The following is a 20,156-nucleotide window of genomic DNA, read 5'->3' as shown; positions in this document are numbered from 1 at the left end:
GGCAGCAACTCTTCAAAAAAAACCTTACTCACGCTTGGCCCTGCAATCGCCTTGGCAGCCCGTGCCAGCAGGCGCTGTGAGGCGGGTGGGGGATGGGCAGAGTGTATTTGTGTTTGTGTCGATGTGTTGTGTACATTTATAACCCCAGTATGCGTCTGTCATTCTGGGAGTCCGTGCTTTTAGAAATGTCCCATTTAACCCAACACGCTGTGTGAAATAAAAGCTGCATCTCCGTCTTCAGCTTGGCGTGAAGCCGACAGCCGATCGCCACGCTAAAAACACCCCTGGCCCCAGTGGCCTGCTCTTCTTCTGTGCACCTTATCTGCACCAGAACATATTATTAGAGCGAGGATAAGGCTTAGCTCTGCCCACATAATGAATCCACAGCCCCGCACATTAGAGACTGTTGCAGTCTATTACCAGTGATTTCATCCATTTTTAATGGTTTCTAATTGAAGCCGACAATCCCCGCTTCTCTGTTCTCCCACCGCAGGAAGTAACATAACCCCGAACAGCTGCTTTAGCGCACAGAAACACAACCACACGTGTGCTGCTGTTAGAATTAATCAATTAACGTTGATTCAGTCTCATTGCTGTTTTTCTTTTCTTCTCCGTTTCATGCCTCAGGGTTGGATCGACAACTTCAACGGGCCAAGCGGCGTCTTTATAGCTGTAAGTAAGACATGTTACCCTTGAATCTCAAAGCTCTTGGTTGCAGTGTCAAGATTTGGAGTTTTAAGATGATGTCATCCTGTGATAAGGCGGGAAAGGGTATCCTGCGCACCATGAGGGCCAACAACGATGCGGTGGCAGATCTGATCCCTGTGGATGTGGTCATCAACCTCACTCTGGCTGCTGGCTGGTACACTGCTGTACACAAGTGAGTAAACAGACCCCAAAACTCAGTCCCTAAACTTAAAATATCCTCCATTTGCCATAATGCACAAGTTGAGGGCTTTCCATTAAAAACTTGTAGTTTCCAAGTGCACTCTTGAATGATTTGGGAGCCCTTTAGGTATAGGGACAACGGCCAACTTGTGGGGATTTCTGCTGTAACCTGCAGATGTTTGGGCTCAATACAAAAGGCAAAACAAGCAAATAAACTTAAAGTTATGATCATATGACAACAGCTGCTTGCCTGCTCAGGCAAGCTTGGCCAGTCAAAGCAGAAGCTAGAAAGCTTCAGAAACCCAATGTCTTGTCCCTTTTTCTAGATATTCTGCATAGTTTTATGTCTGAATATGTCGTACGTCTGTATATAGAGTAAATCTCCCAGGTTACTCTGTTTTACTTAGCCTCGGTAAACTGTGACATGGACAGAAGGCATCTGTTATGAGTGGGGGTAATACTCCATGAACACCAAATATAGTTCAGACACAAGCACCTGAATAGATGCTTTAACAGTGACTCTAAAAATAGAGTTGCATACATTCTTTGTGCAGCTATTTCCACCAGCAGCCCAACACAAACCTGTTGTTACGGTCTTCCTGTGTGTCGTGTTAGTGAGCGTCAGAGTAACGGTAATACTTCAGTACTTTTATAACAGCCTGAGGTGATAAAAGAAGCTGTAAGTGTAACTCTAAACCTGGCCCTGATGTGAAGAGAAGAATTGCACTGAGAACTTGTCACAAAAAAGCCAGAATGGTCTGGGAAAATCAGTTAAATGCCAGATTTTGAAATATTTTTCTGTTGATTCTTACCAAATTTATTTTGGCACTAACAAGAAGACACTAGTAAACTCAAGTGGGTCATTTCCATGCCGTGCCAGATGTTTTTCCCAGGGAGTGTCTGACTCACTGCTTCGCTGCAGTCTTACCAAAACTCAGAGAGTCAGATTTTCCATACGGGAAACAGCGTGCAGAGAAAATATGCGGCATCCACACCCATTTCAGACCGTTAAGAGAGGCTGATGTGAACACTTAACCTCTCAAATTTTGTAATGTACAGGCATTTGTAATGTTGTGCAATACCAGGCTTATGTACTTCTCATTTTATGTGCTGACTCCTGCACTGTAAGGGTTAAAAACACTGGTGAATAACAGTTTTGAATAGAAGATCAGCCTTTTATATCAGCACAGTTTCACCACACAAACAGATGAGCAGGAATTATACACCAAATGCCTTCTACAGACATCATTATGACCTTCATCTTTCACACTTTGCAGACCTAAAACAGCCCTGGTGTACAACTGCACGACCGGCGGCATCAACCCTTTTCACTGGGGAGAGATCGGTAGGTACTCTCTTTGCTGTGCGGTAACACAAACCTGTCACTGCAGGCGGATATTTATAGAGCTGTTTTTGTCTGCTAGCCGGCATCCCGCAACACTGTCGTCTGTGTTCGCTTTCCTCGTCATAAATCAATACTCGGGTGTTGTGACATAATGTCTCTGTGATGTAGTTGTGATGTTTGTGGTGGAGGCTTCAAGAGGAGGGAGTCTGCCACCTGCTGGCAAGAAGCGGAAAATTACGTTTTTGATGGATTTGGTGGCGAGTGAATGATGCAGTGTAATCTTAAAGCTTGTTTGCAATATGTTTGAAAAGTAAACACATTTAGTGTCTGAAGGTGGATTAAAGTGTTTTATTTTATACTTTCTAGTTGATTTTTTTTAACGATTATTTTAAAAGTCTGTCTCGAAATGAATTAACAGAATTTAGGAAAAAGATTATCTAAATGACTGTATCTGCTTGGATTCCATGTGAAGAGTAAAAAACTCACATCGTTGCCCTCTGGGTGTGGATATCCGGCCGGCAGGATGTCGAGTGACCCTCAGATTAACAAGCACGCTCTCTTCACCAAGGAAATCGTGACCAGATGGCTCGTGGCGGGATTAGGTCTGATCACTGCGACTCATCGCGTTATGAAAGAAGTGTGGACTCTGCACTCTCACTGGGCCAGAAGAGAGCTAGAAATGAAGCCAATTTAAAACAAGAGGATCAGAAGAGCCCCAGTAACACTGGACATCCCCTCAGAGAAAACAGATTTTTTTTTTTTTTTTAGATTAATATGACATTAAGAAAAGAAGTACTCTAGTGCAGCTCAGTTTTTTTAAATATTTATATCACAAGTGTCCCAGGTTTCTGAGAGCAGCTCAGTGTTTGCCACGGTGCTTCCAACCAGGCTGCAGGGAGCCAGGCCACAGCTGGCTGTCACCTCGGATCTGGTCATCTCGGTCCCTGGAACCACTACATTATTGTTGTCATGGAAACAAACCTTACAAGGCCTCATTTGCATGCCATGTGATGTAACGTCTGTGGTCACATGGCTGCTTCCTGCCGCTGGCCGCCGCTGGATGCTGAGAGGAGGAAGAGGAGGAGCCACCCACGCTGCCCAGTGGGGAAATCATTGAATGGTCACTTTCTGCCTGATATCCCCCAGAGAAACAGGGTCATGCCATGATTAAGGCCAGCTGAGTTTCTGGAAGTCTTGATCCTTGTATTAAAACCCTGTTCTCAAAGGACCTTTTATTTTCTTTGTTTACCTCTGAAAAGCACGCTTCCATTTGAACCATAGAGCTCGAATATGGAGGACCAAGACTGCCAAAATTAAAAACAAAATGTAAAAGCAGTCAGAAAGTAAATTAATAATTCATGAAACAAATGTACAAATTAATTATTAAAATGGGATGGATGAATGAATAGAGTTAAGAACCCTTTTCCTGGCGATTCTTTAATGAGAAGGCTCATTAAAGTAAAGGATGCTGGAGAAGTGCATGGTGTGCATGCAACTGTAAACTGGAAATAAACCCTCTTCTACTTAAACCTCAGTCTGACCTGAAACTGAATTAAAATACACAGTCCAAAAGTTTCCTGCTGTCTTTTATTTATTTTTTTATTTCTGAGTTTTACAGTTTACGATGCCGGTTACAGGCATTGATTAACACAATTTGCAAAATACCAAACAAAAGAGAAACACTGAACAATCGGGAGCGACCAGTTGCCAGATTATTGATTTTAAAATTTGAGAATTAAATTCGCTTATGTATATTAGTGTATTGGACCCACTTATCCCAGCACGACAAAAACCAACTTACTCTGTTATTCACATATGCTGTTAACTCCTCCATCCTATAAATCTCTAGTGTTATTTCCCACCACAATGATAAAGTTGGTACATCTTGTAATAGCCATTTCTTTGTTATACATTTTTTACTTGCAACTAGCAAGGCACTTAGTAAACATTTATCTTTTTTAGACCATTCCTGTGGCGTACATCCCAAAAAAATAGTTTTCATTCCAAAAGGGAATGTATAGTTGAAAATTTCTTGTAGTGTTTCGTGAATGTCTTTCCAGTAAGTCCTGATCAAAGGGCAGTCCCACATTATGTGAGCGTGGTGTGCTCGTTGGTGTCCACATTTTCTCCAACATACAGGGGGATTCCCGTCATAATGAGTCTTTTGGCAAGGGGTGATAAAGAACCTTATCATAGTTTTCCACCCAAATTCCCTCCATCTTCGTGAGGAAGTGCATTTCCATTGTCGTTCCCATATTTGAGTCCATTCATCCTTTGTTATACACACTCCTCCCTCCTTCTCCCATAATATCTTCACATATTCAGTTGAGTGAGAAAGCTTATTTGTAAGAAATGTATACAAAAAGGAAAAGTGTTTTTTATTGACGTCGCCACTATGTGCCTTTTTAAGCATAGCTATCAAATCTACATTAGTGTTCGACGCCACTCTGATTGTTGTCTTTATATAATGTCTTATTTGCAAGTATCGATAAAAATCCTGCTTTTCCAGATTGTATTTTTGTTTCAATGTATCAAAACTAATTAAGTTCCCATCTTTAATCAGACTATCGAATGTAGGTAATCCTTTAGCAGACCAACTTTTAAAACGTGAGTCCAATTTATTTGAGGCAAAATCAGAGTCATACGCATACCATTTAAATAAAGCCAAGTCCTGTTCCAATTTAAATTCCCTCACAACATTTCTCCATACATTAAGTGTACATTTCACCCAAGGGTTGTAGACCTTGTCTATATATTTTTGAATGTTTAAGTCCATCAGGACAGCTTGTATTGGAAAAGAAAACATTCTCTCCTCAATATTTTTCCAATGTGCTTTATAGCTTATATCACACTAGTTAATCACAGTCTTCAACTGAGCAGCCCGAAAATAGTTTTTTAGTGACGGCAGCCCCCATCCTCCTGTCTTTTTTTTGTAATTGTAAAGTTTTAAAACAAACCCTTGGTCTCTTCCTTCCCCATATAAATCGTGATATAATTTTGTCCCATTCGTTAAATTGGCTTTGATCAATTTGTATTGGTAGTGTTTGGAATAAATATAGTAATCTCGGCAGAATATTCATTTTGAGTGATTCAATTCGTGAGTATAAAGTTAGAAAGGGAATCATGTTCCATCGTTTGATATCATCTACTATTCTCTTTTGCAGGGAACCAAAATTCTCCTCAAATAATTTAGTTAAGTCTTTAGGTATGACAACTCCCAAATATTTCAATGTCTTTGCTTGCCATCTCATTGGATATTGAGCAACCAAGTGAGCTGGGGGGGCTATAGTTATAGTTAAGTATTTGAGTTTTGGTCATATTAATTTTATACCCAGAAAGTTTCCCAAATTTTTGGCATAGATTCATCAGTTCAGGTAGGGAGCTTGTGGGCTGTTCTAGGTATATTAATATGTCATCTGCATAGCAAGCAAGCTTATGTTCCTGTTCTTTAATGTTTATTCCCTTGATGTCTTTGTTTTGTCTGATTGATTGTGCCAGAGGTTCTAAGTATAATGCGAATAAAAGTTCTTGCAGTAGGGTTAGTATATAATGCCTTCACCGTATCAATAATTCTATTATGTAAGCCAAATTTGGTCAAGACTTTGTAAAGAAAGTCCCAGTTTACAGAGTCAAAAGCTTTTTCCGCATCGATACTCATAAGCATGGCTTTACTTTTAGATGTTTGTATCTGATTTATTACGTGAAGAGTTCTGCGAATATTGTCCTGTGTCTGCTTTTTTCTGAAAAGAGGCGAATGCTATGATCTTCCCTCTTACGACAGCTTTTAATGCATCCCATAGTATTGGAGGTGACACTTCTCCGTTATCATTTATTTCAAGGTAATCTTTGAGTTCTTTCATTACTTCTTTCTTAAATTTTACATCTTTAAGCAAAGATGAGTTCAATTTCCAAGTTGATGTTTTGGGGTATACGTTTAAATCAATTGTCAGATACAGTGGTGCCATGGTCACTTATGTCTATTGTACCCATCTCACATGATTGGATTTTATCCCTATCTTTTCCAAACGTCATGAAATAATCTATTCTTGTGTAAAGGGAATGTGGAGCTGAGTAATGAGAATAATCTCTCCTTGTAGGGAAACGATTTCTCCATACGTCAATTAAACCTACCTCTTCAAAAAGCGCAGAGACTCTTTTATACAAAGTACTTGATTCTGGCATTCTTCTATTAGAGCTCTAAATCCAGCCGCAGGCGAATATTCAGATCGCCGCCACAAATCAAGGGGCCTTGGGTTTCTGTCACCATTATATTAATTTTTTTTTTTTTTTTTTTTTAAAGAAACTCGGGTCACTTCCTGGTGGTGCATAAACGTTCATTAATGTAACCAGTTTCCTGCTGTCTTTGTCTCAGAGGTGAATACTGCACTGAGATTAATCCTCCTCAATTATCTTGATTTGCAGAGCACCACGTGATGTCCTCCTTTAAGAGAAACCCCTTGGAGCAGGCTTTCCGAAGACCCAACGCCAACATCACCTCCAACTACCTGATAAACCAGTACTGGATCCTGGTCAGCCACAAGTTCCCCGCTTTCATTTACGACCTCTTCCTGCGCCTCTCCGGGCAGAAGCCGCAGTAAGACCAGCTTCCTTCTAATCCCACTTTTAGCCTAAAGAGAAATCAATTTGTGCCTGTTGTAATCTGCACCTCCTCCGTCTTTGTAGGATGATGCGCATCTTCAATCGCCTGCACAAGGCCATCAGCCTGCTGGAGTATTTCAGCAGCCAGGACTGGGAGTGGAACTCTGAGAACATGAGCATGCTGATGGGCCAGCTAACCCCTGAGGACAGGAAGGTAGGGTTAACCATGTACGTGGTGCAAATTTTGGACCAATAATACACCTTTTAGGGTCACATAAAGATGCAGGTGTTGAATAATAATATTCAGAACTTACCTCACCATCTAGTTATTTTATTGGTTTAAACTTTTTGGTCTTCATTATTTTATTTTACTTTGCGGAGGATGGGGAAGTTGTCTTAATGGGTTTTTAACTTGCATGCTTGTTTTTAATTATGCTTGGATTAATATTAATGTTTTACTTTATTAGTTTTATAGCAGCAACCCCTTGCAGCACCACCTTGAAAGACGCATACTGTATAAATAAAGTTTAGTTTGTGAAACACCTCTATGGAAGCTTTTTTATGCCACTGAGGGGGGAAAAAACAGTCGGGGCTTAATCGAAATTTCAAGTTATTATCTCACAAATTGAACTTCTCATTACCTAAACATTTTGAGATAATAACCCAAAACTTTGACTTTATGGATTGATTTAAAAAACAAACCTAGTTGCAGAAAGAAGCTTCCATAAAAATTCTCCTTTTTGCAGCTGCACATGGAGCCTAAATTTTATAGATAACACTGACTACAAAAATGAATCCATGACCTTCTCAGTACATAATGGTATTTCTACTTGTAAATAAGTAAATGAGCTGAGCACATCTGCAATAGAGCTCAAGACAGAAAACACTTGTGAACATGCACTTTTAGTCACAAAAATAGCAGCTTTTTTATTTTCAGTTTCGATTTTCAGCATTTTCAACTTCTGCCATCTTATTTGCAGACATTTAACTTTGATGTGCGCCAGCTGAACTGGCCTGAGTACATTGAGAACTACTGCATCGGCACCAAGAAGTATGTCCTGAATGAAGACATGTCTGACATTCCTGCTGCCAGGCAGCACCTGAGAAAGTAAGTCAACAATCCTTCAAAAGTACAGGATTCAAGTATGTGTTTCCCCACCAGTTATCATTCTATTTTTGAAAGAATTTCACTGTGATAATTAATTAGGAAAACATATGCACAAGCTTCCTTGTTTATCATCTCATTTACATCTTTAAGCTTTTTAAGAACTTGTATGTTAAGTCTTTAATCTGTTTCCCTCTTGTCTTCTTCCAGACTGAGAAACATTCGCTACACCTTCAACACCCTGCTGATCGTTTTCATCTGGAGGGTGTTTATCGCCCGCTCCCAGATGGCCAGAAACATCTGGTACTTTGTGGTCAGCCTCTGTTTCAAGTTCCTCTCCTACTTCCGTGCATCCAGCACCTTAACCATTTGAGTCTTCCTCACCGCCTCAAGCCAGAGTCAGCAGCCCTCGCCTTTAGCTGTCAGCAGGAGGAAAACATCCACTGTGGACACTCTAAATCCTTCTTAATGTGGACAAGCGGGGCTCTGCACACGTGGGGGTGGCAGTTATGTGAAGAAGAGGGGAAAAATGAGGTCTACTAGCCATGAATTAAGCATTCAGTTTGGATATCTGTCATCGGTTTGTGCACTCTTCAATCTCCAACCCCGTCCAAAAAGAAAAGTGTTGTCATTCATTTTGTACCTACTGTTTTCGTCTCAAAGTGGCCAATTATATATGCAACAATAAGCCTTTCGTGTGATTTCCATTTTCTTTTCCACCCTCTTAAATCTCAATACATCGCCTTGCCTTGTAAGTACTTTTTTTTCATACTTGAATAATACTGGCACTGCATCATTGGAGGAAAATTTCTATGAGATCATTGTAGTTCATGTTTGTTTTTTTTTTTCTTTTTTTTCGGTTTTGTTTTTTTACTGTGGGGATCTCCAGTTCTTGTCTTCAATACACGGGTGATTCCGATATCTGTATGTCTTTGCAATGAGTGCATCTACTGCCTTTTTAACATCCCCAAAAAAACTCACCGGTGGTTTTCCATCTTAATACCGATCTGAAGTATATTAAGAAAAGTATTAAAGCTAAACTCAAACTACATGAGTCACCTATGGCTACAAATACAGATGCCACCTTTCCTGTTGTTACAGTTGTCACTTATTTACGACCACAGATGTTGATGTCCGTACGTCTTGTTTGAATGCTCATCCACTTTTTTGCCTGTTTGTACAGCAGTTTGTACTGAAACTAAGTTTACTACTTTTACATCTTTATACCTGCGCCAAAGGCTAGTCCGACTATATGTGGTAGACCTTGGCTGTGTAGAATTTATAAATAAGAGTAAATCAGAGTGAACTTTATTTGTATAGCCCAGTATATACTGCACATTGTTTCCCAACAGTTTCTAAGCAAACTTTGTAAGAAGACAACTCCCCAAAAGGTTAGCACGTTAGGGAAAGATATTTCACAGGCAAAGCAGGAGCGAGTGATTCAGTTAAAATGGTTCAATGCCTCATAGTATAGAAGATGAAAGTTGAAGACCATTGCAGCTACCTGCAGCAAAGGAGCCTGAATTCATGCCCTTGTTGCAAGTGCACAACACAGTGGAGGTTCAAAAGGAAAAAAAGTGGGCCTATTACTGAGCCCTGAGGGATGCCTCACCTTATAAAGTGAAGTTGGAGAGGGCAGTTTGGTGTAGTAGGAAGTCAGAGTGGTAAACATGAGTTATATTTGAGCAGTGGTACCCATTCAACTTATCCAGAGATGTTTTCAGTGCTCCTGAGATGCTAATTATGATTTAGTGATCAGAGTAAAGTGTCATCTGCATATGAGTGAAAAGTCATGCCCCAATTTCAAGTAATTCTTCCTAAAACACTAAATACAAAGCCATAAGAGATGCCTCACCTCACAGAATGGAGAAATAGACTGCTACAACAAACTGATCCATTTAATAATGCATATTTAAAATGATCCAATGGAAGTAGAAAGAAAGAAAATAAGTGGGCCTGGTACTGAGCCCTGAGGAATGCCACGCCTTACAGAGTGGGGTTGGAGAGGGCAGTTTAATTGCATAGAAAGTCAGGTCACCTGAAATCCTGAGGAGACCTCACCAGCCTTGTCACAGTGGTAAACATGAGTGAACATTAGTGGTACCCATTAGGTACCACTAAAAATATAAACTGTCTGGATGAAATTACTGCCTGCTGCACAACAGAGTGCACTTTTATTTACCAAACCAAACAATTTTGGGGAAATGGGTCAAATTGTTCAGAAGACAATGTCCGATTTTGAGGTTCCTATAAATACAGTTGTTATATCTCGAGCCCTGGTTTTTCAAACACTGCTGGAAAATTGTTTAAAAACAGATTTTTACCACTGTGATTTTAACATTATGTTAGTGCATAAGAGACACACACTTAAAGTAGTTGCTGGGATATCCAACAGCTTGCAGTTTAAAAAAAAAAAAAAAAAAAAAAAGGCCCACACCTGTGCAGATGAAGGCTCTCTTTTCTCTTCTAATTTCTTGACGCAGACTAAGAAATCTAAAGACTCGTGAGGTACTTTTAAATCACATATAGTGTGAATATGAGGCTTCTTCAGAATAATTAATTTAAAAGTACTGGTTAAATTACAATCTAAGCTGGCATTGTATCCCCTATGCCAGAGTACTTGATTTTCATCGTCTTAAAGGGGCAGGGCACTGAGCAATCAGAGTTGAGCTGCATCTGCATATATGTGTGAAAGTTCATGACCCAGTTTCAAATGATTCTTCCTAAATTAAGTAAAAACTAGATAACTGGACCAAGACAGAGCCATAAGATATGAGTCCAGATTTATATTTAAAAAGTCCCAAGTAAAGGGCTGGGAACACGTTAAAACTCTACTGGCATTACATCCTTTCTGCATATTTGGAATATCTGTAAATAGATGCTTGCATATTATTCTTATAGATTACCAAAAACTTTTATTTGACTGTTGATTTATTTTGGTTGAGTGTCTTCACAGAGCTTCCCACAGAGTCTACCAAAAGTGTGACCGGCTGGTATGATTTTTACTGAAAGAATGAGACAGCTGTGTACAGTATTGTATATGTTGCAAGGCGTTACTCTTGACAGAATTAAAAATACTTAACAGTGATGAGCCTTTATGGGAGAAAAAGGGACAAAACTAAATGTTTATGCAAAGCCCATGTCTGGTGAAATCATGATAACCGTCCTCTTAATTTCAGACCCGAAACGTCGTACAAGGCCTGCATGATGAAGCAGTTGCATCAGATTGTTCTCAAAGAGCTACAGGGCTATATTAATGATGTTGTCAGTATGGAGTTTTGCTCTTCTGTGTGTCTGTCTTGTCTTCTTTCTTTTTTTTTTTTTCTTTTTTTTTTTTTCAAACGCAGAGCACTGTTGGTACCATAAACCCCAGACTGGAGCTACTGTTACTGTATGTAACAAACGGCATCACTTAACCAATGACGTCATGTTTCTTCTGGTGTCATTTGCAAAACGTCCGACCGCCTGTATTCCCTGCTCTGACAACACTTTCAAGTCTGCTTGGCAAAACTGAAATAAACTCGAAGAGTAAAGGTGCACATGTGCTGCAGTCTTTCATGCTTGCCTTCCAGCTCACTCGTTCATGGTTACAGAGGAGAAAATGAAAATCGAAAGATATATTTTTCGTGGACCCACTTTAGTTCTGACCAAGCCAGCTGGCTGATGATCAGTTAATCAAGCAGGTTTGATTAGCAGCTCCTGGAAGCAGTAAAGGTCTATTTAGTGACACACTGGCTCAATTTTTGTTAAATAAAGACTCATGTCATGTGGTAGACCTACGAAAGACATTCTTGACTTATTGAAATAAGTCAAATAAAATAAGTCATCCGTATAGAGCAGCGGTCCCCAACCCCCGGGCCTCGGACCGGTACCGGTCCGTGAGTCGTTTGGTACCGGGCCGCGAGAGTTGAGGCTCAGGTGTGAAATGTATAGTTTTCATGGATTTTATCGGTTTTCAGCGTTATTTTGTTATCGTTTTTATCGTTTACTCGGTTTTCCTTGGTCTTTTCACATGTGTTATGAATAAATTTTCTTTTTTTTTCGGTACCGGTACTAGTTTTATTTTGTTGTATTTATCCGCGACACCTTAAAGGCCGGTCCATGAAAATATTGTCAGGCATAAACCGGTCCGTGGCGCAAAAAAGGTTGGGGACCGCTGGTATAGAGGATGGCTTAATAGGCAACATGACACTTGCTCAGTCATCCTTCTCGAACCTGACTGCCATCATTTCATGGTTTACCTGTTTAAAAACCATCTGCATGTTATTTCATTAAGGAATCAACTTTTATTTGTTTTGGGCTTCTTTTTTTTCTTTTTCTTTTTCTTTTTTTACACTTTAATGCTGTGAAACAAACCAGCGGTGCTAATGACCTCCTGGGAATTTAAACTTTAACATAACTGTTAGCATCACCGTAATCAAATATGACCAGAGTCACAGGGTAGACATTCTCCTACAGTGCAATAGTTAGTGCTAACTCTACTATTTTTTTTTTTTTTTGGTCATTTGGAAGAAAAACATTGTGATATACAGTACGGTAATGCTGGCAATGAAAAACCTTTATAAACTCTAATAAATAAACAAATATCTGAAAATCCGAACTCAAGTTTCTGATGAGAAAGCAGCAACTGTGATCATTATTTGTCGGGTCACCCGTGCAGGCCGAGGAATCGGCGGCTACTACCGAGGGGGATTGTCAGCCAGCAGAGGAGTATGGTGGTGGTTCAGATTATTCGTCTGGTGCAGCTGTGCGTCCTGGTTTAGCACCTCTCCGGGCCTGTAGAGTCCCAGTTTGAAGCGGCAGCAGACGACATCAAAACAGAAGCCAACGAGCCCGTGAAGCATCCCTTAAAAGTGAGAAGAGCGCAGTAAAAAAAATAAATGAATAAAATAACTGCATGAATTCAAAGCTAGAACCATATTTAATTGTTTTGCTCTAAATGTCCAAGCCCACTCGCCTGTGGTGGAGAATATGCCCCCGATTATACCACACAGTCGCACCAGGAATTGCCAGAGCGGCATATGCTGCTCGCTGACCGTCACCATCAGAGAGCTGGTGTCGTACTTGACGAAGATGCCGGAAACACCGTGACTGCCCGCGGCGTGGTTTATCACCCGTTCCTTGGCAGCAGACATTCTGGTGGTTAGTCTACTTGCTGTCACAACATTGGGCTGTGTTTAAAGCTCTGCGCTTAGCGGTTACTCACTCGCTCAGTCACAGAGAACTGGTGTGTGTCTGCGGATATCTTGTATGTGTTCAGTTTCGTGGGCACCACTGTAATGAAGTACTGAAACATCTGGTTATCTGGGATGCAAGCACACAGGAAAGAATAATTGAGGGTTTTATGAAAAAAATGCACTCATTCATTCAATGGGAAATCCTTTTCAAATGTTTCCTGCATGTTTTATCCTCTGAAATCATGTCACTTACTGTTATAGGTGATTTTCTCTGTGCCGTCCAGAGGATTGATGATGCCTGGTAACTCCTCCCCAAAAGATAAATGGTCTATTCGATGGGAGAAATTGTACGCTGTAATGCAAAGATGAGAGAACCCTCAGATTCAATCAAGGCTGTGGACAATCATTCTAACTAGTAGCAGGACCTTATAAGCTCGATTTCCTAAGGCTCTCATCTGGCCAACTTTGGTCTCTTTTAGTAACAGAAAAACACTTTTTATCTCCAATGCCATTACATCTGGCTCACATATTTGACATCTTTAATGTTTTCAGGGTTTTTTGTTAAATTATTCCCTATTAAATGTGTAAGAACAATGTTTAATACACTCACAGCCACTTTTTGAGGTACAGCTGTTCAACTGCTTGTAAATGCAAATATCTAAACAGCCAATCACATGGGAGCATGTAGACACGCTCGAGATGACCTGCTGATGTTCAAACTGAGCATCAGAATATGGAAGAAGGGTGATTTAAGTTGATCTGAGTATTTCAGAACCTGCCGATCGACTCAGGTTTTCCCACACAACCATCTCAAGAATGTTCCCAAAACTAGAAAATAAGTAGTTTGAGCCAGTTCTCAGAAGGAAATGACCAGAGCACAAATTACCCCACATTACAACCAAAAACTGCAGAAGAGGATCTCTGAATGTGCAACATGTTAAATCATAAAGCAGATGGGCTACAGCAGCAAAAGACCACATCAGGTGCCACTTCCTGTCAACTGGAAACTAAGGCTACGACTCACGCAGGCTCACCAGACCTGGAATTTCAATTTCTGCTGCAATATTCAGCTCACAGTTTGGCACAAACAACATGAAAGCATGGATCCATACTGCCTTTTATCAAATCAGGCTGCTGTTGGTAATGTAATGGGATATTTTCTTGGCACACTTTGAGTCCCTTAGTACCGTCTAAACATTGTTTAAATGCCACGGCCTTCCTCAGTATTTATTGCTGAATGCAGAAAAAGGGAGAGCTGAAGGGAGCACCGATTATGGTGACAGATAATGTTCCCTGGTCTGCTTGTAGATTATAAAAGTGTGTAATTAGAAGTGTTATTAGAAAACCAGATTTTAACTTACTCTCGTGGCTCACAAAAGCTGCAATGTGTGCATGGCCCTGAGGATGGTGAATAGGCCTTAAAAAGACCAAGAATCACTATTAGTCTGCAGCATCAGAAATGTTTGTCTCATGCTTATTAGGCTACAGAGGTTCTTACTTTCCAACAGTGATGTGCAGGTTTCCTGCTACCTTGTTGACGTAGGCGTGTCCATGTATCCTGCAGGCATTGAGGGGCTCCATGGAGGCATCCTCCCTACGCACATAATGTTTGAGCACATCATTTTATTATAACAGACTCTAAATCCATCACTCTAAATCCAGTGGGCACTTATGTGTTTGCCTTTTTGTAAAATGAATGGGGACGTGATTATTAAAAACTATTTCCCATAGGAGACTGACCGTGGTGGCAGAGCAGTGGGAGCTCCTTTCAGGAGAGTTTTGTAAAGGACTTCCTGCAGAGCGTGCTCCTCTCTCAGCCTGTTCTGTATGAGAAGCAGCGTCCTGGAAAACAAACAGACTGCAGAACTAGCTAAACAAGTTTAAAAGCTTTCAAACAACAAGAAATCTCTTATAACTTGATAACCAAATTTTAGGCATTACCAGAATTTTGTATTTTTTCAAACTTACTGCGCAACTGCACAAAACCTTACCTTTGCCACAGTCTTTGTTGCGGGGTCAGCTCAAAAATAACCTGCTCAAAGACACAAACAGGAGCGTTTGCTTGACAGAAGCGACACCTCAGAAATTACCTTAAGGTTTTTCAGACACATGCTTGACTCACAGGTTCATACTGCAGGCCATTAGATGTGATCATGGTTTCAGCCAGGTCCAGAATATCTGCTCCCACATCTACAATCAGAGATGAAATATGTGCGCTAATGTGATGTAAGCGCTTCAGGTAGCAACGTCTCCACACTGACAACGGCAAACAAGGTGGGATACTCACGCTGGCATTTCATGGCGACTGTTATGTCAATGTTTATTCTCAATTTACTGAAATCAGGATAAAAAGATTACCGTGACATCATACTGTAAAAAAGAAAAACAGACTGAAGTCACAATTAATTAACATTTAATAACCTAGTAATAACATCTCACCTGGAAAAATCCTTGTCGACCGAATATTCATACTTCATCCAAGTCTCTCGATAAACAAAGAACTCTAAGACAGCCAGAAGTGTCATGGCACTAAACGCTAAAAGTGACACTGTGGATGAGACAGATGAGCAGAGAGTGTTACTCCTGCCTTTTGCTGCTCCTGCTGTCTTGTCCTCGCAGGGACATCTCACCTGTTCCTCCTGACGCCGATGTCTCCACGTAGCTCTCTGACACTTTGGGGAAGGCGTCCAGCTCCTTCACCAGGCTCAGCGCTTTCTTTCTTGACAGACGCCTCATCTTCAGGTTCACAGCAGTTCTCCACCTCCTCCACCACAATTAAAACAAGCCTCAGATTAACACAGTACACCTGTTTAATGCAAACATGTTAAATCAATATAATCAAAATGTATAGAACAAGTGGACTGAATGCAAAAAGGCTGAAGGAACAGATCAGGTAAAAAAACATTATTACAGTTGTAATAAAAATATTGAAACATTAATGAACCTTTTGGAAAGAACCTCTTGGACCAAATGCTAAACACTGGATAAACTAATAACGTCAAATTTATTTGAAACTTAAGTTACTTGTGAGTAAGTCCAAATGTCAAGACAACAAGCAAAAGTTTTGAAACAATAACCTGAAGTTTTGACTTCTGGACACCTAAAAAGAATTGTGGCAGGAACAAAGTTCCATAGAATTGTTATTAAAAACAATTGTTTAAAAAAAACATGGTGATTATCAAAATTATCACTATAAAATCAAATATTTATTTAAACATAATTTGAAGTAATTTTTAGTAATACTCGCTAATAATAATAATAATATATTATTATTATTATTATTATTATTATTATTATTATTATTATAAAAAAATCAATAAATAATAATACATGTCTTTTTTATTTATTCTTATTATTTATCTGTTTATTTGTTTTTTTGCATAATTTGTTTAAACTAGGCTCACTTTTTCTACAATAACAATGATAATAATAACAATAAAACATCATTTATACCATTACATTAATGACTACTTTAGTTATTGGTCCATAATAATCCTTTTGAGCGAATTCTGTTTAATGAAATACTGTGAATATATCACTGATGCCGACGTTAATGGCTGCTAATGTGAAAATATCTCACTCACATCACATATATTATTATATCTTTTGTCGCATTACATCATCGAAGAGAAACGGCAGAGTAGTAAAAATTTGAATTGACGCTGTTTGTATGCAGAAATGTCCCGGAAAAGTATCGATAATAGATGTTTTATTAGAACCATTTGAAACCAGACGTCCATCACTAGCGTAACAACACCGTGCCGATTATTTTTTTTAGATCTTACCTTTTTTGGTCATCTAGTTAGACGTTAAATCTTGACGCAGAGTCCCTGGACTCCCGTTTCCAGCAGCTGCCTACTGTTTAAATCATACCTGGCAGATTTTTCTTCACCTTCATCCATGATGCTAACACACAGGGGGGCGGGGCGCGCAGGCTTCTGCCTCGTTTGTCTCGTCGTGACGTTTGCAGCGTGCGCGCGCTGCCCATTTACGCCCACGCACAGTAAGCGCACTTGTGCTCTTCACTCAGGAGGTGGAGCTGTAACACCATAATACAACATACAGTAAAATCACATAAATGAAACACTCCAGGCTTTAATAAATATTCAATATGTGTACGTGTGTATTTTTTTACAGTTATATTAAATTATTTTAATAAATAAAAACACTAAGTCTAAAGCTAAGTAAAACTAGATTGATAGAACTACAGTGAAAATTGTTGGGTGTGTAAAAAACAAGAAAAAATGACAGAAATGTGTATATTTACATACATATGCACATTGAACACATCACTAGCTAATTAAATTACATTTCTCAGGATAACTAGCCAGCATACTGAAGCTTTTGGTACATAGACTATGCTTATTTAAGGATTTTTGCATGTCTAAATACGCACATGTTGGAATGTTTTCCCATTTTTGTCTCATATAAGATTCTTGTTTTGCATTGCATTCTTCGTTTCATGATGTTTTCAGCTGGTGACATGTCTGGACTCCTGGCAGGGCCGTTTATTACTCGGACTCTTCTACTACGAAGTCTTGCTATTGTAATAGATGCAGTATGAGGCTTAACATGGTCTTTCTAAAAAATCCAAGATCTTCCATTAAAAATATTTCACATTTTAGCTTCTTCTTGACATGGCAAGTTTAGAAAGTGTTCCCGGGACCATGCAGGGATTTTCATGACAGAAACACACCTGGTTTTAAAGCATTGCTTCCTGAGGAACCAAAGGTCATGGGCACCCAGTATTGCTTTTCAATGGTGTCCCTTTCACTGAGATTTGTCTAGATTTGTTTTTCAGACTTTTTCAAATCTTTATTGCATTTATTATCTTCATGTCTGTTCATCTGACTTCATGTAGTATTTATTTGCTTGTCCTGATAATCCTGTTCTTTAATATGCATGTTATAAAATCTATAATGATGGTGACCTATACCTCCATTACCATGTTTCCTTATAATGCCTTCAGACTGTCATGTTCTTTTCCTATTTACACATTTAATGGATGTTTATGTGGTGCTCATGGTGATTGCAATGAAACTCAAAGTCAACATTTTCGTCTGTTTCAAAAAGCTGAGTACACTGATTACACCTTATTCTGCAGAAGAGCTGTTCATGTCCATCCATCAGCAGCAGCCTACACTCACAAGTGTTTATTAACTTCCAGGAATAGTGTTTACGTGCATGCGGTGGATCTGCACACCAGACATGAAGCTGCTCACACCGGGGCTGACAAGAGAGAAAACCTATAATAGGAAGCACTGATAGTGATCTACTACAAACAAGGCTGTGATTATCATCCTGAAGACAAAGGGGATGTTTACACCTTGGTGCATGCTTAAAAATGCACAAAGAAGAAAAAAAATGGGCAGAGATTAGCAGATAACCTCACATGTGTCTTCAGTGCTGTGAGCACTCTGGAGCCTCTGCATGCACCAAGGCTGCTTGACTATGCAGAGTAGCACAGATGGGCGTGTGGGGGGATGGGTGCTGTCAGCTCACAGATCAAGCTGTGGGTCGGTGGTCCCATTGCTATTCACCACAAAGCACGTAGGGCATGTCAGACACACTCCATGGAGACATACCAGGGCTGGATGTTGTGTTTTGATTTTCTATTTAAGATGCCTCTGAGCCGTCTGCCATCAGGCTGAAAACGCCTTCTGAAGAGATCTTCACAGTGAAGACAGTGCGGGAAAGATAAAGTCCGTGTGAGACACTTACATTTTCTTGCCTTTGCAGCTCATCAGCTGTGTTGTGGAGTTACTGTTAAGTCAGTGTTGATAGCGCATATGCATTGATATAGGTATTTAATGCTATTTGCAATCAGAAAACACTTTTTATCCATGTATTGTGGACATTTTAATTGTATTATTTAAAGATGCAAGTATTACACAAAATAACTTCCCTGTACATTTAAATGCCTTATAAGTGGCTGTGCATCAATTAAGATATAAGCATGCTCTGTGAAGCTTTAAGGGTCAGACCATCAAGTGAAGATAACTTCTCCGTGGGCCCTTTGAGCTTCTAATTCCTTCAAAAAATATCTCTACACACTTTTGTGTCTCACATCTCACATAATGGTGGCTGAAAAAACAAATATAATTTACATCCTATGGTCTAGGAGAATCTATAATTTTCTTTAATGCTAATACCCCCCCCCCCCCCCAAAAAAAAAAAAAAGAAAGAAAAGAAAATTGTATAAACATAAATATGTTTTTAACATTTTGTGGATATTTAGTTGCACAAGATACAAGACAAAGTAAATACCCTACTTTTACATGGTTGTGAATAGAAGAGAATAGCATTAATGTACAATAAGATCCATGCCAACTGTGCAGGAAGTTATATGCTCTGTTTCATATAGGGGGTATTGTATTCTGTAAGAGTGCTGTTGTGATTTATACAACTGAAGATTATATCCAAACCTACCTGTCCCAAAATGTAATTGACTGAGCCACACCCAGGCCTAATTACTGCCAGGCCTGGTGAATCAAGAAATCATGTAAATAAAACCTGATGAAGAATCTGATGAAGGGAAGTAGGCTAAAAGATGTCAAAACGCAACACATCATTGCTGCGATCTAAAGAAATTCAATAACAACTGGGAAACATAGTCATGGAAAGGGATACAAAGCCATTTCTAAGGCTTTGGGACCCCAGCGAAACACAGTGAGAGCCATTATGCACAAATGGAGAAAACTTGGAACAGTGGTGAAGCTTCCCCTGGAGTCACTAGGATGCCAAAATTACTCAAAGAGTGTATCAATGACTCATCCAGGAGGTCCGAATAGAACCCAGAACAGCATTTAAAGAAATGCAGACCTCACTTGATTCAGTTATGGTCAGAGTTCATGATTCAACAATAAGAAAGAGACTGGGCAAAAATGGCATCCATGGGAGAGTTCCAAGGAGAAAACTACTGCTGAACAAAAAGAACACAAAGGCTCGTCTCACATTTGCCAAAAAAACATCTTGACAATCCCTGAGACTTTTGGGAAAATGTTCTGTGGCACAGCTACTTATTAGGTTTAGGCGGAGATTA

General features: G+C 39.7%; 2 protein-coding genes across 9 annotated transcripts in view; one reads left to right on the top strand and one right to left on the bottom strand.

Moving 5' to 3' along the window:
• LOC146369383 (fatty acyl-CoA reductase 1) overlaps positions 1-11,476 on the top strand; it is a 58,764-nt gene extending 47,288 nt beyond the window's left edge. For 5 of the 6 annotated variants that reach the window (XM_084910003.1, XM_084910004.1, XM_084910006.1 and 2 more), the window contains 7 exons: positions 628-672; positions 762-880; positions 2,166-2,233; positions 6,656-6,827; positions 6,917-7,046; positions 7,813-7,940; positions 8,148-11,476. In XM_084910003.1, the coding sequence (XP_084766129.1) occupies positions 628-672; positions 762-880; positions 2,166-2,233; positions 6,656-6,827; positions 6,917-7,046; positions 7,813-7,940; positions 8,148-8,310 (825 nt within the window). In that variant the 3' untranslated portion in view covers positions 8,311-11,476. Of the gene's footprint in view, positions 1-627; positions 673-761; positions 881-2,165; positions 2,234-6,655; positions 6,828-6,916; positions 7,061-7,812; positions 7,941-8,147 lie in introns of all 6 variants that reach the window. The other variant, XR_014797332.1, reaches the window with a different exon arrangement.
• On the bottom strand, positions 11,242-17,069 carry LOC146369382 (endoplasmic reticulum-Golgi intermediate compartment protein 2-like). Of its 3 annotated transcripts, none has more exons than XM_084910009.1 (13): positions 16,900-17,069; positions 15,745-15,878; positions 15,554-15,662; positions 15,402-15,448; positions 15,237-15,304; positions 15,106-15,146; positions 14,855-14,956; positions 14,613-14,708; positions 14,476-14,531; positions 13,368-13,466; positions 13,144-13,241; positions 12,895-13,057; positions 11,242-12,783 (listed from the first exon to the last, which is right to left on the bottom strand). In XM_084910009.1, exons 2-13 carry the CDS (start codon positions 15,848-15,850, stop codon positions 12,617-12,619), a joined length of 1,152 nt encoding a protein of 383 aa, XP_084766135.1. In that variant the 5' UTR covers positions 15,851-15,878; positions 16,900-17,069; the 3' UTR covers positions 11,242-12,616. The 3 variants fall into 3 exon arrangements, with proteins under 3 accessions (XP_084766135.1, XP_084766137.1, XP_084766136.1); XM_084910011.1 differs by having other exon boundaries at positions 11,242-12,713; XM_084910010.1 differs by having other exon boundaries at positions 15,745-15,875.
• Between the last annotated feature and the right edge of the window lie 3,087 nt (positions 17,070-20,156).

This window comes from Perissodus microlepis, chromosome 17, assembly GCF_051167445.1.
Source record: "Perissodus microlepis isolate ML-2025 ecotype Zambia chromosome 17, ASM5116744v1, whole genome shotgun sequence".
Taxonomy (NCBI): Eukaryota; Metazoa; Chordata; class Actinopteri; order Cichliformes; family Cichlidae; genus Perissodus; species Perissodus microlepis.
This window is presented reverse-complemented; position numbering and strand designations above follow the sequence as displayed.

Coding starts and splice junctions, on each gene's coding strand:
- LOC146369382 (XM_084910009.1), bottom strand. CDS start 15,850: ATGAGGCGTCTGTCAAGAAAGAAAGCGCTGAGCCTGGTGAAGGAGCTG. Junction 15,305..15,401: donor AGTCGCCATGAAATGCCAGC/GTGAGTATCCCA, acceptor CTCTGATTGTAG/ATGTGGGAGCAGATATTCTG. Junction 12,784..12,894: donor GGGCATATTCTCCACCACAG/GCGAGTGGGCTT, acceptor CTCACTTTTAAG/GGATGCTTCACGGGCTCGTT.